Raw genomic sequence first — 21,866 nt, 5'->3', positions numbered from 1 at the left:
CGCTAAATCTCCAAGAACTGAGCGTATGCATGTGAGGTCATCTTCATCAGCTCACATGATACATCTTCGAAAATACTGAATGAATTTCTATGAAATTTGGTACGGAGAACAGCCCACGTTAAAAATTATTGAGAAATGTAATTTTGTTTTCCCGTCAGTCATAAGTATGTCCTACTTTACGCGAAACTCGAACTTTATCGATGAATCCAGAATCAATTTTGACAACGTGCATAATATATATATATACAGCTCTTTCAGAAAAAAGAGCTTTTACTTAAAAATGTTTTCGTTATGAATAATATTCCCATAGAGGTTTAAGAAAAATGTAATTTTGTCTCTGAGCGTTATGTTTTATTTTTATTTCTACTAGCTTTGCATTAACTGCAGTGTTAAGTTAACAGATATTTTGCTTTCAATACTACTGGCAATAAAAACGTATCCACAAAACATTTACTTTACCTCTGCTTGTTCGTGATTTTATGGAACATTTCTAGTTGACTTCGAAGTTTGCAAATTGTTGTTATTGTTATATTCGCACGATTTACCTCATCTTCAAGTACTGAGAGAATAATCACGTTTAGTAACCCTGAAATTAGTCATGTCGGCGGCCAAGTGCGCGTTTAATGGTTGTTATGTGTTACAATACCCAATTGCTGACGCCAAGTATATCTCCCATGGCAACGAACTTCACTCAAAGCTTGCGAGAATGAAATTGGCAATCTTTTTCTTTCAATTTTACTCTCCCTTATGTCATTATTTCATCATTCCGGGCACATTCGCGTGGTTATTCTGTCAGTCAGGGGCAAGAAACTCTCCACTTTACCATTCTCCACAGACCTCCGTAGCTGCAATGCGTATCGAAGCACGGCTATTTCGTGTGAACGTAAAATGTCTGCCAAAAGGAAATAAAGACAGGTTAATTGAGATCCCGAGTCCCGTCCTTATTCTATTTCATATTGCTGTCGCGTAGGTGGGAAGTGGGCTTATGTATGCCACTGGCAGACCGCTCACATGAGCGTTCAATCGCGCAGTTTGAACCACAGAGGATATTCATGCGGAAATTACCGGACGTTTCAGACGTGCTTACTGCCTCTGTCATCAGGGCGACAGTCGTCGTAATCTCAGCCGTGAGAACCTGAAATCTCACTGATTCATTTCTGTGTAAATGTGACCTCCGTGGTGTCAGGCCCTCATGTTCGTCCTGTGTGCGCGGATTTGCACTCAAATGACTGGAAGTCTTCGGCAGAACCTAACAGCGTACGTTCAATTCCATGCACGTGTTTGCTTTCAGACCTAGAAGCATTTGTTCGACGTAAACATCGCGTACAGAATGTGTTCGGTATTCAACACGTGTCTCTTCCTGAGTTCTGTCAAAAATACTGAAGATGACAACGAACAATATCAATTTTCAAGTCAAGTCCCCGTTGAAGTCTGAATGTTTCTGACAGTGACGCGTTGAAATCTGTAAAAGAGCTATTTCGGACTCTTATCTTACTGAAATATACACGACAGGCGAGTCCAAAATACCACTCTTACTGGTTTTAATTCCCCACTGTTATATGAAGACTATTTGTAGGCCTCTGTGGATGTGACTACTGCTAGAACTAGGCGTAGAATAGAGGATAATATTAAAATAGATTATGAAGAAATAGGTAAGAATATGTGAAGCATGACAAAGCGTGACTAGGCTTTATATGCCATGACGGCGTGAAGTGAGGTCACCATAGCTAATAAGACATGATAATTTTTTGGAGATTGTGTCCATGCGTGACTAGGCGTGACAAAGCGTGACGTAATATAACGGAGTGACGAGATGTACCCATAAGTGTAGAAACGCGACGAAGATATTCGAAACGATACTTAACCTAACAAAAACACCAAATCTAACCTAACCTAACCTAACCTAACCTAACCTAACCTAACCTAACCCAACCCAACCCAACCCAACCCAACCCAACCTAACCCAACCCAACCTATACTAACCTAACCTGTCGTATTTCATTCAACGTATTGCAAAGTTGCCAAAATTAACCGAGCATTACGTAACATAACGTAAGAATGCTGAAGCGTGACTTAATGAACACGCGTGCAAAAGCGTGACAAAGCGTGACTAGGCGTGATCTGCTCTGACGGCGTGACGTGAGGTCACCATAACTATTAGAACGTGATGAATTTTTGAAAATTGTGTCCAAGCGTGACAAAGCGTGACAAGGCGTGACTTGCTTTGAAAGCGTGACGAGAGGACACAATAATTGTCAAATATCACCAAACGTTTAAGAGCGTGACCAAACGTGTCCAAGCGTGACTAGGCGTGACGTAATATAACGGAGTGACATGATGTACCCATAAGTGTAGAAACGTGACGAAGATATTCGAAACGATACTTAACCTAACAAAAACACCAAATCTAACCTAACCCAACCCAACCCAACCTAACCTAACCTAACCTAACCTAACCTAACCTAACCTAACCCAACCCAACCTATACTAACCCATCCTGTCGCACCTCATTTAACGTATTGCAAAGTTGCCAAAATTAACCGAGCATTACGTAACATAACGTAATAATGCTGAAGCGTGACTTAATGAACACGCGTGCAAAAGCGTGACAAATCGTGACTAGGCGTGATCTGCTATGACGGCGTGACGTGAGGTCGCCATAACTATTAGAACGTGATGAATTTTTGAAAATTGTGTCCAAGCGTGACTAAGCGTGACAAGGCGTGACAAGGCGTGACTTGCTTTGAAAGTGTGACTCGAGGACATCATAATTGTTAAAACATTACCAAATTTTTTATAAGCGTGACCAAACGTGGCCGAGCGTGACAAAGCGTGAGTAGGCGTGACGTAACGTAACGGAGTGACGAGATGTGGCCATTGGTGTCGAAACGTGACGGAAATATTCGAAACGTTACCTAGCAGACCATCGTCGATATTACTTAATTGTTTGTCTTGAAATTAATTCACGATAATTAAAGCACTTGTTCAGAGATATTCACCTTTGCTTCCGTGTTTACAAAGGCATCTTATTAAATCACAGTTATCCAGCTGGACGTCTTTATGTATGCATGTATCCAAATGGCCCCGACCTTGAAACAAGGTATTTGCTTCGTAACGACATCTGCCATAAGTCACACCACTGCCTTCTTCTGTGTGTATGAGATGCCGGACCTTTAACAAGGGGCTCACACCATCAAGCTGTATTTTTTTTTTCGTTTTGCGTGGATGGTGTAGGACTTTCGATATGTTGTTACTGGTGTATCATCTGTTAATGATACTTTCTTTGCTGGTAACGAAGGGCTAGGATAATTAGCTAAAAATTAACATATGCCTCGCGTAAGCCCTTCCGAGCCCTCTGCAGAAAATCCTATCCCCAATTTTTTTTCCTGTTATCGTCAGTTCTACGCACGCGCAGGAATCGTAGTTTGAAGTAAGCCGCGATCTCTCGTAATTCATTATTTCACTTTATAGTAATTAACCTGCCTCATAACGAGATTTTTGATCACGGCTTTTTATCCATTAGTAATTGGCTATGATCTGGGCGGTCAGGGTTCGTTTCTCGGCAGCGGCTGGTACTTCACCACCGTTGGTAGCATGGAAAGGGTTGAAGTTTAAAGTAAGTGCCAGCTTTGGCCTTCCTCTCTTACCGCTATAGTGCGGTCCTTAGGTCCTACGTAGTCAATCTCTATGGGGAAGGAATTCATAGCTAAGTTCGGAGCCCTTGAAAATGCCGTCTTCGCACAGACAGCTGTGCGAGCCAAGAAAGACTTTCGGCGCCTGGGATTATCGCTGTACGTCTGATATGAGTCACATGAATGCACTTGATTTCTCTTTAAATTTTTTCTAGTCATCATTTGATACGAAGTTGTTGATAACCTCAAAATGTATGGAGGTCAAGGTCGTGTTGGAAACGAACTGGAATAATCGAAATGAGCGTTAATGGCCAGCTGATTCCGTGGCATGGCGACTTAATAGCCACGGTGGTCTAGCGGTTAGAACGCTGGCCTTGTACTCCTGGGGTCTCGGGTTCGATTCCCGGCGGTGCCCGAATTTATAACTTGTGTTGGGCAAGGCCGTGGTCTAGGCAACACGGAGTTTTCCTCCGTGGCATCCCAACAATTACTCCATTCACACACAGAAGAAGGCAATGGCAAACCACTTCTGGATCATCTGCCAAGAACGTATATGAACAGGTCCCAGTCCGAGAAAAGGATGTAAGCATCCTGTTCATAAGGACCTGTCGTCAGACAGAATACTAAATAAATAAATAAATGGCGACTTAAATGCGTTAAGTAACATCAATATAGTAAATCGTACGTGTTCTCATTTTGGAGAATGTCACTGTCTCTGTTCTCTGAACCATTATCTGTACGGTGCGTTTGATGCGTGTGATAATTATTGAGATAATAATAACAGTAATTATCACACTATAAAGTGGCATGTCATCGTGTTCTGGTCGAATCAGATCTAATGAGTTTATTTGATAAGACGATCGGATATTGTTAGCCATTGCTGAGTTTCAGAAGGAATTTAAGGCTTTAAGTATTTACGTGGGAGATTTGATCTGTTAGACTTAGGTAATCAACATTAGTCTTTACGTATCGGTTGCTTTGGAAATGTTAGTAATTGATTAAAAATGAAATGAACAAATGTTTAATTACATTCTGCCGGTCTGTTACTATGCAGTGCTTTCTGTGTGCAAATCGTCGAGAAACCAAAGTTCATATCTCTTTTTCCAGAATGTTTTAATTGGCATTTTGTGCGTGTGAACCGTGACTTTTGTTTTGAGAACATAACAAGGAAGTTTGTTACGTGCTATAGTCAAGATTGTGGAATATACTTAGCTACTATTGGCTGGGCGTGTAGCTTGGATGTTGATCAGGTGAAAAGGAATACTAATGAGTGACACCTGTCGGAAATAATCCACTTGGGAGACCAAGAAATAGATTACGTTAAGGTGGATCTTAAGGAAATAAGTCGTGGGGGTAGGAGGTTGATAAATTCGTCTCAGGTTCGTGTCCAATAGAGAGCTTAATTATAAGCGGTGAAAGAATTTTAGGATCAACTGACACAGTAGATATTCTCTGATTATGCGTTAACTCCGTCATAAAAGTAGCCCCGTGCTGAGGTCAGTTTCGCTCTCATGGCGACATTCGCACAAAGATTAAAAAAACCTCCGTAATAAGAAACAAACACGACGTTTCCTCTCAATTCTTATAAAAAATATTCTATTATCTACTGCCATGTAATAAACTCTTAAAAATACATTACAACTGAAAGTTAATGCCGTGTCTCAAAACAAGAAAAGTACGTAACTGTCTTAATGAGTGGATGGCATAATTTAATCTTCTACACTACATTATAATTTCAGGACAACTTCCTTTAAAAATTAAGAGCAATTAGATACTACTCTATCATTACATGTAAAAAGAACTTTCAGTCTTAATATATAAAAAAGACATTCCTCGTGGGTAGTGTCATAACTCCCGTTAGACGGATGTAAATCGAGGATGACAATACCAACTCTTGGAGCTGAGTCCTCCTTGAGAACCTGATACTACATTCGACTAGTCAAATGCCTGTCTTTTATGGAACCCGTGTTTCTAATAGTCTGTTACTCTATGGAATCCACTGCTACCATCTCACTTCCCTGAGATCCATTTTAATAATATTCTTTAATATTTGCTTAGTTCTTTCTCGAGTGGTCTCTCCCTGTCATGTGTTCAGGGCGATGTGTATGAAGATTTCTGTCTTCTGGGTTGTTTCGTTGTGTAGTCTGGTCGATGTTAACCAACGTTTCAGAGGTCATACTGCCTCCATCATCAGAGTATGAAGATTTCTGTCTTCTGGGTTGTTGCGCTGTGTAGTCTAGTCGATGTTTACCAACGTTTCAGAGGTCATACTGCCTCCTTCATCAGGGCGATATATTCATCCCCCTGATGACGGAGGCAGTATGACTTCCGAAACGTTGGTAAACATCGACCAGACTACACAGCGCAACAACCCAGAAGACGGAAATCTTCATACTCTGATGATGGAGGCAGTATGACCTATGAAACGTTGGTAAACATCGACCAGACTACACGACGCAACAACCTGAAGACAGAAATCTTCATACTCTGATGACGGAGGCAGTATGACCTCTGAAACGTTGGTAAACATCGACCAGACTACACAGCGCAACAACCCAGAAGACAGAAATCTTCATACTCATCGCCCTGATGACGGAGGCAGTATGACCTCTGAAACGTTGGTAAACATCGACCAGACTACACAGCGCAACAACCCAGAAGACAGAAATCTTCATACTCATCGCCCTGATGACGGAGGCAGTATGACCTCTGAAACGTTGGTTAACATCGACCAGACTACACAGCGCAACAACCCAGAAGACAGAAATCTTCATACTCATCGCCCTGATGACGGAGGCAGTATGACCTCTGAAACGTTGGTTAACATTGACCAGACTACACAGCGCAACAACCCAGAAGACAGAAATCTTCATACTCATCGCCCTAATGACGGAGGCAGTATGACCTCTGAAACGTTGGTAAACATCGACCAGACTACACAGCGCGACAACCCAGAAGACGGAAATCTTCATACTCTGATGACGGAGGCAGTATGACCTCTGAAACGTTGGTTAACATCGACCAGACTACACAGCGCAACAACCCAGAAGACGAAAATCTTTATACTCTGATGACGGAGGCAGTATGACCTCTGAAACGTTGGTTAACATCGACCAGACTACACAGCGCAACAACCCAGAAGACGGAAATCTTCATACTCATCGCCCTGATGATGGAGGCAGTATGACCTCTGAAACGTTGGTAAACATCTACCAGACTACACAGCGCAACAACCCAGAAGACGGAAATCTTCATACTCATCGCCCTGATGACGGAGGCAGTATGACCTCTGAAACGTTGGTTAACATCGACCAGACTACACAGCGCAACAACCCAGAAGACGGAAATCTTCATACTCTGATGACGGAGGCAGTATGACCTCTGAAACGTTGGTTAACATCGACCAGACTACACAGCGCAACAACCCAGAAGACGGAAATCTTCATACTCTGATGACGGAGGCAGTATGACCTCTGAAACGTTGGTTAACATCGACCAGACTACACAGCGCAACAACCCAGAAGACGGAAATCTTCATACTCTGATGACGGAGGCAGTATGACCTCTGAAACGTTGGTTAACATCGACCAGACTACACAGCGCAACAACCCAGAAGACGGAAATCTTCATACTCTGATGACGGAGGCAGTATGACCTCTGAAACGTTGGTTAACATCGACCAGACTACACAGCGCAACAACCCAGAAGACGGAAATCTTCGACATTATTTGTTCGTTTTCTTACGCACTTTGTGCGATCAACGAATAATAAAAACCTTTGCTTAATTGTACGTTACGAAAGCAGACAATTTATTTTTTGTAATAACTTATGGGAATGCGAAGAATGTTTTCACGTTACACCTGCGACCTTGACAAGGAGAATGTGATGGCTAACAAGTCCTCTTCCTTTGGGCGTATAAGGAAGATTTTTGTTTAATGGTTGCGACTGCATACTCCAGCAATGAGAGCGGATTATTCCTAAAGAGTAAGCAATCGTGCACCTGCGTTCAGCTCTGAAGCAACGAATGAGCAGTATTCAGCAGAAATCAATATTAATGTTATCTCGATGAAGTGTTATAAACTGTTTTGTATAAACTTTGGTACTGGTTAAGAAGTGAAATGAAATATTATATTTTTCTTACGCCGTTCTTGCCGAGAGCAAAGTAAATAGTCTTTGATGTGACAATAATTTTATTATTAGAGCAATAAGGTTCTCGCTGAAGTGAATATGTCGATGTCTGCTTCTGGGTTGTAACACCGCGTGGACTTGTAAGTTTTGTAACCCAGGAGATCGGCGTTGACTTGCTGCTTCGTTATTTCGGAGATACTCGGTCGAAGGACGGACACTTCAGCCAGTGTGAAAATTCTTTTGAAAGAATAACTCAAATTTCATTTGGATGCGTCAGTCTGCCTATTTATAGCACCCGAGTTTCATAAGCGTGTCCTAATTTTTATCGCAATCCTGGAACACGTTCCAAATGTACAGCTTTGGACTAAGTCTGGCCTCATTAAGATTTTTTACACCAATGTTATCAATTTCTCTTTTCTTTTTATTGGTCATACATATTACCGGTGATAATTATTAGTCCATTGACGTCGACCATCGCGTTGCTATAATTTCGTTTTTAAAATTACGCACGAAACGGTTCAGTAAACGTTGTCGGTTGTTTTGCGGCACACAGTCTTTATAATTCTGCTAAAGTGTGCAAAAACTATTTTACAAGACAATTGAACAAGATACTTGGAAGCAATGGGAAGACGCTGATCTTTAATTAAAGTAAAAAAAACATAACAAAAAACCCCCATAAATACAGAGAACATGACACGAAATATTTGCTGGTAAGAATGAGGGCAAAATGAAGCAATTTACTGATGATTATAAGTCGCGCGTTTGCTGAACGTCTTGTGCACGCGAGCCGAGGGTTCTGAATCGCTGTAGCACTGCAGTCACGGGTTCGAATCCCGATCGCGGCGCGAGTGTGTCCGCGTGAGGGTAAAGCCATAGCAACGGAACGACGCCGTGGCTGCACGTGTAGTCCACGAGAAAAGCGCAAAATTTTTGGAATTAATTAGGAGTCTGAACAAATGCGTTTGGGGTAAAAATACTAAATTATATACAACAGATTCAACATTTACACTCTTCATCTAATATTATTACAGCATTCGAATCAAAGACAATGAGATGGGAGGGACATGTAGCACGCATGGGAGAGACAAAAATGTGATTGAAACGTTTTTTCTGAAACCTGAAGGGAAGTTTTGAAGACCCGTGTGTAGATAGGAAGATAATATCAAAACCAGAGACAGAGCGTTCATGTTAACCGTGTTAGCCATATTAGCCTGGCTAACACTTTGAAAAAAAATTAAAATTATCTTGCTTTCACTGTTCTATGGTATTCTGTTATGAGTTAAAATGCGTCGTTAACCATCTCCAGCCTGGGGTGTGTAGCCATCAAACACGCGTTTTAATTAGCATGTTCATACCGTGATACGCGCCTTCTCCAAAGGACTTCAGCATGAAGTTACGTCGCTAATTAGACGCGAGCTTCGCTGTTCATGCAAGAGGACTTGCGTGTTCCTAAACACGTCAACATACTACCTTCGCTGGGTATGTACTTTCACTTCAATGACGAAAAAAATACTGCCATGATTTTATGGAGGCCGTAGACCCTTTTGGATGCGCAGAACACTTGGTCGAGTCCATTATTAAAAACTTCTCTTTATGGGTGTCTGGGACTCTTTTGTCTGATATCTGCGGTCGGGTGAGGTTGTTCGTGAGATGTTTAGCATGGTGATATTAGCGAGCATAAAACATCAATTGTTCGGTCTATATGCTGCCTATACTATTTAAATTATAAGACAAAATTGTGCACATAAACAGAGGTTAGTCAAAAGTACAGCAACGTATCAATAGGTACCTTCTGCATGATTGTACATCAGTAAATGCAACTACGAGGTCACTATTTCGTCTTCCTATATTTGCGTGTTTGCTCGTAAGCATCCTTTCCCCCACTACTCTTATCTTCCTTCCCCACTTGCGCTGTACGGTGGTCACCATAAACTAACAGGACAGAACTTTAGGACGAGTCATATAAGAAATGAAGTATGGAGTGATGAATTTTTATTAATGATTTAAACATGACATTTAAATTTCACTTTATTTCTCTGTTTATTATATTGTGCACAAAACTAACTTTGCCTTTGTAAGTCAGCACAAAAGCATTGCCTTAGTATGACTACTCAGGATGTCGTAATTTTGCAAATACACATCTGTTGACCATGAATACAAGTCTTCTCAACGGTGTTAATCTAATGCACTCCATGGCGTATAGTCCTTCTTTGAGAGGACAGTTGAGAAAATCCCTGCATTGTATGGGGCCCGAAGGTTAATTTTCTGTTCACCGCCACTTGGTCCTGTACTCTGCCACCCGAGTTCTCAAAATTCCATTTTAATATTGTCCTTCCGTCTTCGTGTAGGAACACCCAGACCGAGAAAGTAGGATAATATTCAAATGGAATATGCGAACGTAATCTCTTCAGGCTTTCCGACTAAGTGTTTGCATTTATCATCTGTTATGTTTGTCCCAAAATCCTCTCTTTCCCCTTGACATGACTGTCGGGAAAACATTTCCTTAAGAGCAATTATGAAATTCCTCATTGACAATGTAAATATATTACTTTCGTGACTATTATCGAATATCTGATTGCTCGCTGATTCTAATTTGCAGAGGCTGTAAGTACTACGAAATGAGACAGAGGGCACTATAAACCTCGGTCGGGGTATGAGATTACCAGACCGAGATTTGAACCGGGTAATTCAGTGTACAAGCCTGAGGCGTTACAGCTACACCGATCATCTCACGGATTAGATTTTAGACTTTGACAACATTTCTTTGAATGTCGCTGACAACTTTTCCACGGCGTCGTATTTATTCTGTTGTAGCTTACTGCCACCATCATTAGGATCGCCCTGATGATGGAGGCAGGAAGGGCCTCTGAAACGGATGTCAGTGTCTACAAAACTACAAGTTATGCGTTAAGCCGTATATTGTTACATATATACCACTAGATAGGTCGGACGAAACGGAACGCGGTTCGGAAGTACAGGGTGATTTGTTTTAAATGAGAACCCAATATGAATAGCATGAACGAGAGAACTAGAAACCTCAGCAATGTGAATGACACTTCTCGTCTAAAAAATTGCCAAGTTTTCTTATACTGGTTACTGTGTGCAGTAGTACAAGCTCATTAGATAATTTTTTAACTTAGGTGACATGTTCTTATTTTATGCTGAACATTAAACTTTCGGTTTTCTCTGGTTTCTTGCTCTGTGTCCTCTGTTTATTATTTTAAAATTGGCTTGTAGAAAAAAACATTAAACTCAGAATACGAAATCTTTATTGTCGTTGATAGACATGTAATTTATTTCAAAGCTGTCCACAGGTTTGCAATTACGAATAAGCGACTGCTCATGCACTAGAGTGAAAGAACAATTATCGTAAAAAATTAATAAACAGAGAAATTGCTTCTGAAGAGGAACTGTGGAACACGGTGGACAGTGAAATTAATCTTATACACTAAAATTAAATCTTGACAAATTTTATTTTAATTTCCTTACACTCGGAAGTAATGGTCGCATTATATTAAAACGTTTGTGATGGCGTTAACATTTCGTGTCGGAAATGTTTTAAGTTTCATTTCACATTGCTTTAAACATAACTCTTAATCATTTATATTTGTGATTTACAGCAGAATGTCATTTTCTGTTTCTTCTTTCATATTTTCATTGTGTCTGTCTGGATGCTGCGAATAGTTCCTTAATGTGTCAGAAGATGACAGGACAGATTTCTCTCTGATAATACTCCACACCAAAGATGCTGCGGCAAGATATTCAGTTTTTAAAAACAATATGCCCCTTTCATAACTTCGGGAGTGTTAAAAAGTTAAATTAAGTAAAATTGAACTTACCAATGAAAACATATTGCAAGTCCACTTACGGGTTAAATTGGTTGAATGCAAATAGACTTTTTCAGTTTTTAATTTTTTATTATTAACGATGTTGTTTCGACCAAAAACATTATACAATGTAGAATGAAAGATTATATATCTTAATTTTGAGTTGGTAAGAATTTTAAAGGAGGCGGCCGTGATTGAAGTTGCTGTCTTGACACACGCGAGAAAAACAAATTGAAATAAACACAAACTTGGTAAATCAGTTGAGGTTTGAAGCGGTAGTCTTTTGAACATAGCGTGGCTTATATCACGTTTGTCGCTGTAATGAGTTCTTTCTAGAACTTATACGTTTTGTGGATGTTTGTAGAAAATGTGAATGCAGACCTGAATGTAAGAAATGAGGTTCTGAGATTTCTAATACTTGTTCCGTAGCTTCTAATGACGCTCCGGAAAGATCAAAATAAAAACTAATTTTTTTCCTGTGTTTAGTAGCAGGCAGCATGTAATTTGAAATACCTGGGTCACGATGCTTGCAGAATGTCGTCAAATTACGGTCACTGTTTTGCGGAAAGTATTCTGACTGCCCGCATATCCTGCAATTACACGCGAAAGCTGGGTTTAATAAAACCTCTCCCGCGATTTCATACAATGTGGTATTCTCTTACATTATGTATAATTTGTCGTGTGCCATTAACTTATGAACAGCCATTCATTGTATGAAGTAAGGAATCTTACGAGTGCATGGATGTTCTGCTGGACAAAACGAAAAGTGACCTTTGATATGACCTTCTGAGTCGGTCAGGGTCAGCTGTAACCTACTTCTTCCATAGTGATTCATTTAAAAATGGAGGGATAATTATTGATCTTCTTCTTCTTCTTCTTCTTGTCACTTCCTTATTTATTTGTGGTCCACTTTTGGAAATCTTAAGAATTTCATCTGTACTACTTCCAGACTTTGATTCCCTCTCTTAGTCGAAACTAACATTTCTGAATGATGCTTTAAGTGTTTTTTGTTGTTGTAAAAAGTCTTATGGTAATCTTGATAGACCGAAACACGTATCCGTATGTATTATGAACGTTTTTGTTACAGTAATAAATAAAGTCTCGTTGTAGCTGACGAAAATAATATATCGGTCGTATTTATTTTTTTAGAAACCTCCACAGGATGCTGGAATGTATCTTCTTGAATTGACTCAGCAAATTTCTTTTCTCATAAGTTATTGAGAAACAAAAAGACTGTATGAATAGAAGAATCAGGCCTACTACAACATAAAACAAACTGAATCTTAACGACTGTTTGACGAGAACTGCCGAATCATGTAGTCACGTGATCCAACTGGCGCTAACTCATAAATGTCACTTGTTGTTGCATATTAGTATCGGTCCAGTTACTTAATTTTTAGACCTCGTATGTTAGTAAGCGAGAAACCTCATGTGTAGCATAAGAGATGAATGCTAACCTGTCCTAGCAGAACCACTACCGAACACATCGAGTCGGAACCCGGGAAGGGAAGATGTATGAACGTGGACAAGAGGTCAGTGAAGGCGCTCCTTAGTTGCTGTGGCAACGGTTGTGGGGTTCCTGTTCCTGACCTCTAATAAACACTGCGTTTAAAAACATTGACATGGGCTCGACAAGCATTTCAGCGAGGGGAAAATAAGAAATGCGTGCACAGTTCGATATGAAAACTCCAAGATCAAGGCGGACATAAGTGGGAAATGTTACAAATGATACTGGAAAAATATGATGCAAAGTTATGGGATGGATTAAAATGGCTCAGTGTAGAGAAAATAGTTGGCTTTTGTGAGAACGGTAATGAATTTTTGGGTCAATGGCAAATCTGTTAACCAAATTATAACTACAATCATTGTAAAGAAGACTTCTCACCATGATATTAAAACACACTTTAAAATTATTTACGCGTTATTTTTATAAGTCGTAATATTTACACAAAATCCACTATAACTTGAGAGAATTATATCTTCGTTTTGTAGAATATTGTCTACTGTTTATGATAAATATTATATACTCAACACATGTTGTACTGACTTATTATGTCTTCGTGTGATTTGTTGTGATTATATTGACAGGAGTAAGCAAATTCTCGAAACGTAGTTTGTATTATGCCTCAGACAGTGGAGAATTAACTCAAATTAGGTCCAGTGAATCAGACAAAGTAACAAATCTTACAATAATCTGAAGCGTAAGATGCTATAATAAAAGTTTATGCAAGAGTAATATTAAAATCATGTTGTCAGATAGTGTGTGAAACATATAGCATAACATTACTGCAGTTTTATTAATAAACGTATGTTATAAACCATTAGGAAATCGTTAAGAAAATGTTTGGGACCTGTTTATAAAGCACATATTATTATTTTAATGTTATTATACTTAATATCTTAGAACATTGTGCATTGTACTTTTAACTGATGAGAAAACTTTTATATACATCACACGAAGACGCTGCTTCCTCCAGCTTCATTAAATTGTGTGAAATTAATTATCTTTTCGTTACACATTAGTCAGAACATGAGAAGAACTGGCCTTCTTTGTGATAAGATTACAATCTTACTTATATTTAACACGTACCGTTATGTAAGAACAAATGCGTCGAAAAACAGTCGGAAGAATTAAGAACGTGTAGCAGAGGAAATGTTCTAACAGTGTAAGAGGAATTTAATTACGGTGCGGTGTTAATGTCGAGGTCGATATTGAAATAGTTTTGCCCCTTCGTCTTTTTTCTTTGTACTCTACGCGGTGTGGTTGTCTGCATCCAGTAATATACGCGAAGTGTTGCATCTCTGATAATTACGGTGGAGACTTAAACGCTGGAACAGGCAAGGAACACAACTATTTCCTACACTTCTCTGTCTCTCTCTCTCTGTGTGTGTGTGTGTGTGTGTGTGTGTGTGTGTGTGTGTGTGTGTGTGAGTGTGTGACCGTTCCAGACCCTGGAAGCAAATGTGGGAGAAACACAATTACATATTTTGACGTGTTTCAGCTTACTTCGTTGTCCGCTTAGTTCCACTCAGAAATTATAAGATTAGTCCAACTTGGCAGATGTTATTATTGACAAGCATTTGTTGAAGAATGATGCTATAGCTATTGGACTTTAGACGGTGATTGTCCGTCAAAAGAATTTCTGCTTGTTCTAAAAGTGACGCATTTTTGTCGCTACAGATATTATTCCAGTCTTTAAATCAGGAGTAAAAAAAAATGTAGTTGAACGCTACCTCTGCGTACAATCCAATTTATTACCTGGTATATTTTACAGATTGTCTTTATCTTGAATAGAAACATGTAAGCGAGTGTCATTTTTACTAATTAATACTATTATTTTGTTCTTCCCTAATTTTGAAAATGTTAAATTATGCAACAGTTTGAATAGTTTCTAAAAGCAAATAATTTTCTGATTACATTTTATTTAGCATTTTAGTTCAATTCAATTCAATTAATTTATTTACGTGTTTGCCAACAACAGGAAACCAATAACAGGCAAACACTGATAAATATACAATAATAATGAAATAATAAAGAAAAATACTACAAAAAGAGATTACTTAAAGTTATACATGTACAGTATTAATAATTAACAATAATAATAATACTTATAATTATTTAAGTTATGCATAATAATTCGATTGATAGCTTCCAATAAAACAACCAAGAGTATTGAGCATGCGTGAACATAATGGGCAATCAAGTTTTTGAAGTTATATGGCGAAAACAATGTACGATTCGTCCGGTAACAAGTGTTGACCGCAACACTTAGAGTATTATTGCGCTGCTTACCTCATTTTCAATCTCCGGCAGCTGTAACCTCTTGCGTACGTCGATTATTTGTGCCTTCCACTCGTTTGACGAGACGAATTTCTGCTTTCGGTGACACAGTTCCGTTCAAAAGTTTTATTTTAGTATATAATTTAGGTCTTCGTTTTGAAATGTCACGGGTATTTATTTGAATCTACGGTTTTGGAAGAATATCTTGAGTTGTTTTTTGATTTTCAAAAGGTAACAATCAGATCTGTTCTTTTTTAATTTGCAGAGGGCAACAATCTGATCCGATGGAGGTTGATTTAAACTCCTTTTTTTTGAATTTCATGCACTACGCCAGACAAAACACTACCGATGATTCAGAAGAGTGAGTGTTCACTTTTCGAAACGAAGACACTGCTGGGCAACGTACTTTGCTGCCGGCTCGTGAGTGTATCAATGACCCTGAGGAACACCGGAAGAGTGGGGGTCGGCGCGATGTTCACTGCACGGTTTTAAATGTTCGAATGAGCGATTGATGCCCAACGGTGCTGAGTTTTTATTTTCGAAAAAGAAGTCGCACGTTGCTGATCTTCGTGGTGATTTTAGGAGGAGGTGATAGTGGGAGGAGAGGACTGTGTGTGCAGGTAGGGAGGGAGGGAGGGATGAGCTGCATTTGTGATGCAAGGAGGGAAAAGAGTTAGGAGGAACTTGAGAGTTCTAGATGCCGCGATAGTGGGGGTACGAAACATGTGGGAAGGGTATCAGGAAGGCAGCATTTATATCCGCCTTCCATATAAAAATTAGGGCTGTATAATTATTATTATTATTATTATAGGGCACTTCGGATAATATTTCTACCTAAAAGGGGCGAAATGACAGGAGGCAGGAGATAACTAGAAAAGGGGGAGGTCCATAGTTTTTATTCTTCACCGAATATCATTAGGATGATCAAATCAAGGAGGATGAGATGGGTGGGGTATGCAGCGCGAACGGGGAGATAATAAATTGGAACAAAATTTTGTGGATGGAAAGCCTGAAGAGGAAGGGCCACTCGGAAGACGTAAGCATTGATGGGAGGGTAATATTAAAATGCATCTTAGGGAAAGAGGGTTGGAGGGTCTGAATTGGATTAATATGATTCAGGACAGGGACCGATAGTGGGATTTCGTGAACAAGGTAATGAGCATTTGAGTTCCATAAATGCGGTGAATTCTATTGACTAGTCGAGACTACTGTTAATTTCTTATGTAGGGTTTTGCTTCTTGGAACTACAATTATTATTGTCATTTAAGCACTGTATGCCTGTCAGAGACAGATGAAATGGAGTAGTTAGCATTTCTATCAATTTCTAAGAATGTTGAAATCGAATGGTGGTCAACTATTTGTTTACATTCGGATAAATTCGCAAATAATCTCGTTTCAGAGACTTGCTATGTTATCTGAGTTTTTGTAATAGTTTTATTACTTTTCTTCAGGTAAATGAGAAAATATCTTAGAATAGGCCACGACTACTGACTTACACATGCTTTGAATCTATTAGCCACAGTCACCTAACAATTCGAATCTGTATAAAGAATGTAGTTGGAAGAGCATCTTTAAATAAGCCAAGAATCAACGAGTAATTAATCTTTATTCTCCTACATTAATTATTGTTTTGTATATCGACGTTTTTTATCATGTGGTTGTATTCTAGGTTACGGCGTCGTGTTTTATGATTGGCTTGTTTGATGCTTCTCTCATCAGGCTGATGATCTCCTTTATCGCCCTAATGATGGAGGCATCAAACACCTCCGAAACGTAGGTTTCAAGTTGCAGAAGTTTATGGAGTTAGGAGGAGTGGGAAGGCGAGTGTTATTCGTGAGTAGTTTGTGGTGGTGGAAGCTTCTGTGATCTGTTTGAGGATAGAATCTCCGCATTCTCATGGAGACGCTATGGAGAATCACGAGTCTGTTCGTACAATTATGGAAAGACAAGCAGAATTCTAAATCGTGCCTGTGACATATATGGAAAGAGGACAGTATAAAGCCAGGAAAAGAATTACAGTTTATTGAAGTAAATGACTAGATAATGGTTGAAATATGTAGTAAATGCATTGTATGTATAATGAATCAAAGGAAGAATGATGTGGACAGCTGGAGGATTTGGAAACACTTTCGTCTGACATGGAAATTGTCCATGGACTATACACCGCAGAAGATGATTATATAGAAAATTTGTTCATAATTTTTACCCTTTATGATCTGAATTTGTTTGGCGTTTGATTATATCAGCATTAGAAATGGCTTCCGACATCTCCCAACGTTTAAATCTGTTCGTGACATTTCAAAAACATAAATTGTACGTTACCATGATATATATGAACAGATTTCGTGCTGTATTCTGATGGTGAGACACGGATTTTTTGACTACCTTTGAGGTAGGATTAGGCCCAGTTAGTCTTAAACACGACTCTAGGTGAAGAGTGCTTGTGTTCACGCTCCGGTCGCATTTTCCCCCTCGAATAGACCCCCAATAGTCATTGTATTCAAATCTGGGTGGTGCCAGAGACGGTCTGAATGCTGTGGTTGTCAGGATTCGAACCCACGATCACCGAGCCTGCAGCAGCCAGCTCTGTACTAAGTTATTTCTGTCCCCTATTTAAACCTTTAATTCCCAGTGGTAACCATACGTACCGCCAGATTTAACAATCTGAAGCTGTGTATTTTGTATGTATGGATCTTGTAGGATTATCGTTGTGAACTGCGGTTAACTCCTTAGGTGGCATTAACTAGTTGATATTTGTAACGGTGAAGAGGTGTGTTTTCTTCGCGGTACGAACTGAATTCTTAAAATATTGCTGGCTTCTGTCGTGGGTAGACGACGGACACGTGTTTTATGGCTATCGTATGAATATTTTGATTTCTTTATAGGCGCAGCTCAGTAAGAATGAGACAGTATTGACGAGATGTTTCAGAACTGTTGGCTTATTTGCCAGTTGTTTAATAACTGGATCCGTGGCATAAATCCGCGCTTTTTTTACTTACAACAGTCATGCCATACACTATCATGCAATACGCCTTAACCTACACAGTTTCCTGAAAAAAACAACATTTTTTAAAAAAATACTGTTAAAAATTCCGCGAAGTCTAGTCGTGGTTGACCTAGATGCTTTATATAAGGAAGTGACATTGTTCTTTAACTCGAAAATTGTTGTGAAATATGAACACGCAATTAGAGACAGTTCCCAACACGAATGCTGAATGTTTAGAAGACAGGCTTACGGTATCAAGTCTGTGTGATAATTCTTACCAATAACTTTTGAATGAAAGGATTTTCACTAAATTTGGTGTAGAATTGGAGTTCATATTTGTACTTTTATCCATGGCACTATATATCGCGTGAATAACGGGATATCTGTCCGTCTGTCTGTTTCATCTCTGGAATTCAATTAAATTTAATGAAAGTTGGCTTACTTCGGTATGTATGGCCTACGTGGTACTTAACCTCAAATCGAGGTTTTACGATTTTCCCAAGAACTGGCATGAAATACATAACAGTTTACAAACATGTTTTGTTTCCGTGGACAGAGTCACATAAACCTCGATGTGCTACACTTAGGGCCAGTAGTCTGGTATTTTTGCATTTACGCATTGTTAAACGCTTTCGTTTCATTCACTTTAACTAATTTCAAAACCCATATTATACTCATACGAATAAATATAATTTTAGAAATGCATTTATATTTTTTTTTGACATATTGGAGTTGGGGAGATTTGTACGTATTTAGAAAATATTTTTGTTATTTGTTAAAATTTCAATCACTGTTACTGATTTCGATAAAATCTCTAATATTTATTAAGCGTGCGTCATCGAAAGTGTTGTACAAGCTCCTGCCATCATGTAACAGAGTTTACGGTCCACTTAAGACATGTTTAATCGAGACACACCTTTCCAATGTCACCACGAGGAGCGCGTGAGCCTGTTTTCTTGTTCGTCATGGTGAATTCAAATGAAACAGATTGCGACTCTGCTCATTGTATCTGTATTACAACAGAACTACATGCAAGAAATGGCCATGAAGTGCAATGAGCTGTGCAAAGTTGCAGAGAAAGAAATTTGTTGCCTGTGGCTCCAATCGAAACTCATTCTGCTGTCTCCCTCTCTCCATACGTCAGTCAGTCCCCTGCTCCATTAACAGGATCATACAGTAATTGACCGATTTCGACGAAAATGGGTGTGAAAATCACGCAACTAGACGTCTCTGCATCCTGCTGATACCTTTCAACGACTTGCCATCACGAAAATCAATATGGCGGCGTTCGAACTTGTAAGAAGCTAACAGAAAGATACGAGGTGCGATCGGAAAGTTTCAAGACTCTGTCAATAGAGGGCGAACCGGATGTAGTACGAGCTTCTGCCGCTAGGGGGTGCGGCCTACATTCATAGTGAATCAGTGTGCCAGCCGGCATCATCGAATTAGCATTTGTTTCTTAGTTACGGGCGTTTTGGAAGTGCATTACACCGACCCTCCTGCGATTTCGGAATGGCGTGTGCATCAAATTTTGCCAAAGACTCGCCAAAACGGCTACGGAAACCTATGAAATGCTAAAGCAAGCATTTGGGGAGTCCGCAATGGGTCGTGCACAAACTTTTGTGTGGCATTCACGTTTTAAAAATGGCCGAACCTCTGTCGATGATGACGAGCGTTCTGGACGACCATCTTCGAGCACAACGCCCGAAAATGTTACGAAGATTCGGCAGGCCATTCACGAAGATCGACGTCGTACCATCAACGACTTGTGCGACATTGTTGGGATAGGCTATGGGACCTGTCAGCTGATTCTAAAGGAAGAACTCCACATGCGACGCATCATGACAACGCGCCAGCGCACACCGCCCTCAAAGTTCGGCAGTTTTTGGCCTCAAACACCATGGCCGTCATCCCGCACCCTCCTTATTCGCCGGATTTAGCTCCATGTGACTTCTTCCTCTTCCCAAAGATGAAAATTCAGCTAAAGGGAAGGAGATTTGAGACGATAGAAGAGATTCAGGCAGAATCGCAGATGGTGCTTGACAGGCTGACAAAGAAAGATTTCCAGGGATGCTTCCAGGCTTGGCAGGGGCTCTGGGATCGTTGTGTTCACTCCCAGGGGAACTACTTCGAGGGTGATGGATGAATTTAATACCTGAGATAAGTGTACGGGTTTTTATAGGCGCAGTCTTGAAACTTTCCGATCGCACCTCGTACAAGTTTACGTATCGAGATAATGACCAGAAGAAGTCAACTGACAAGTGACCTAAGTCCTTTAATTCAGAGTTCAGTTTTCTTTTTGTTCTCTTGAATTTTAAGGTCAGTGAAATTTACATGAGCGTGGCGTGGGAATAAATTACACAGTTGCAGAGGTCTTAAAATCTAACTTTGCGGCACAGTACGTCGTAGATCAGTCTGTTGGTTTCGATAGCAGAGCAACTTGGTCAACGAACGTCTGTCAGTGGTTAATATTCTAAGACTTGGAAGAAAATTCTGCTCTTAAATCCTACAGGCATTGAATACATCGATTAAGTTATCCAGGCGCGTGGGGGCACTAAATATTTTCATCTCTTTATAATGGGTTTGGTAATGCAGGAGTAACTACACGATTAAATGAATAGATAAAATCTTATGCCTGTGTTTAACCAAGTTCTTTTTTTGTTTCGCAGTAATTTGCAATTATTTTATTTATACGGTTCGTGTTCCTTCCTTCTTAAAATATTGCAATTAGTTACGGTGTACCGGCGGTGTTGAATTGAAACACACAGGATATCTCCTGCAGTTGCGAAGCACGCCTGACGGAACTAAGAGCCAATTTATTGCGTCAGTTTAAACACAATTATGATCTTAGACTGAAGTGAACGGGGGCTGCGTAGTAAGTGTGAAATCTCACACGAAGGGGGTGTGTGAGAACAAAGGGTTGAGGAGAATGTTTGAGATTAAGAGAGAGGGAGATGCAGGAAGTTGGAGACAATTGCGTAATGTAGATGGAAATTCGTAATTTGTTTTCGTGGCGATCAAATTATGAAAGATGGGATGACAAGCGTGGAACAAATGGTAAGAGCATGCAGAATTTAGTCGAAAATGCTGAAGGAAATAGACCGCTTAGGGGCACAGGTGTGGTGAAGAATAATATTAAAATTGTATTGACATTGGGTGGGAATTTGTTGACTGGATTTAACTGGCTTAGGACGGAGTTTATTTGCGGAGTCTTGTGGACATTGCAATGATATTTTCTGCGCTATAAATGGAGTAAAACGTCTTAAATAGCTAAGGGATTATAAGATTTTTAAGAATATATTCTGCTTCGTAAATATGGCATTAAATAACAACAAAGCTTTGTGTGATTTATCTCATGCGTCGCGTAGAAAACGTAAAATTCCAATCAAACGCGTGATTTCACCTTCACGAAACAAAATTATGTCAACACAGTCCCGTACATGAACAGCAGACTTTTTTTTTTACTATTATTATTGGGGTCATTGACAATGACCTCATGATGAGCTGGGATG

General features: G+C 39.7%; 2 protein-coding genes across 2 annotated transcripts in view; one reads left to right on the top strand and one right to left on the bottom strand.

Annotated features, from left to right (window-relative positions):
- Positions 1 to 15,879, bottom strand: part of LOC110826602 (uncharacterized) — a 34,688-nt gene extending 18,809 nt beyond the window's left edge. The window contains exon 1 of the mRNA XM_022057395.2: positions 15,381 to 15,879. Within this exon, the coding sequence (XP_021913087.2) occupies positions 15,381 to 15,385 (5 nt within the window). The 5' untranslated portion in view covers positions 15,386 to 15,879. The remainder of the gene's footprint in view (positions 1 to 15,380) is intronic.
- Positions 1 to 21,866, top strand: part of LOC110826599 (sodium-independent sulfate anion transporter) — a 73,320-nt gene that overhangs the window by 20,414 nt on the left and 31,040 nt on the right. The window lies entirely within an intron of this gene.

The sequence above is a fragment of the Zootermopsis nevadensis genome, unplaced genomic scaffold (assembly GCF_977971745.1).
Source record: "Zootermopsis nevadensis isolate Lab colony 2312 unplaced genomic scaffold, Znev_1.0 Znev_ptg000028l, whole genome shotgun sequence".
In the NCBI taxonomy this organism is placed as follows: Eukaryota; Metazoa; Arthropoda; class Insecta; order Blattodea; family Termopsidae; genus Zootermopsis; species Zootermopsis nevadensis.
The sequence above is the reverse complement of the archived record's forward strand: the minus strand, read 5'-3'. Positions and strand labels throughout refer to the sequence as shown.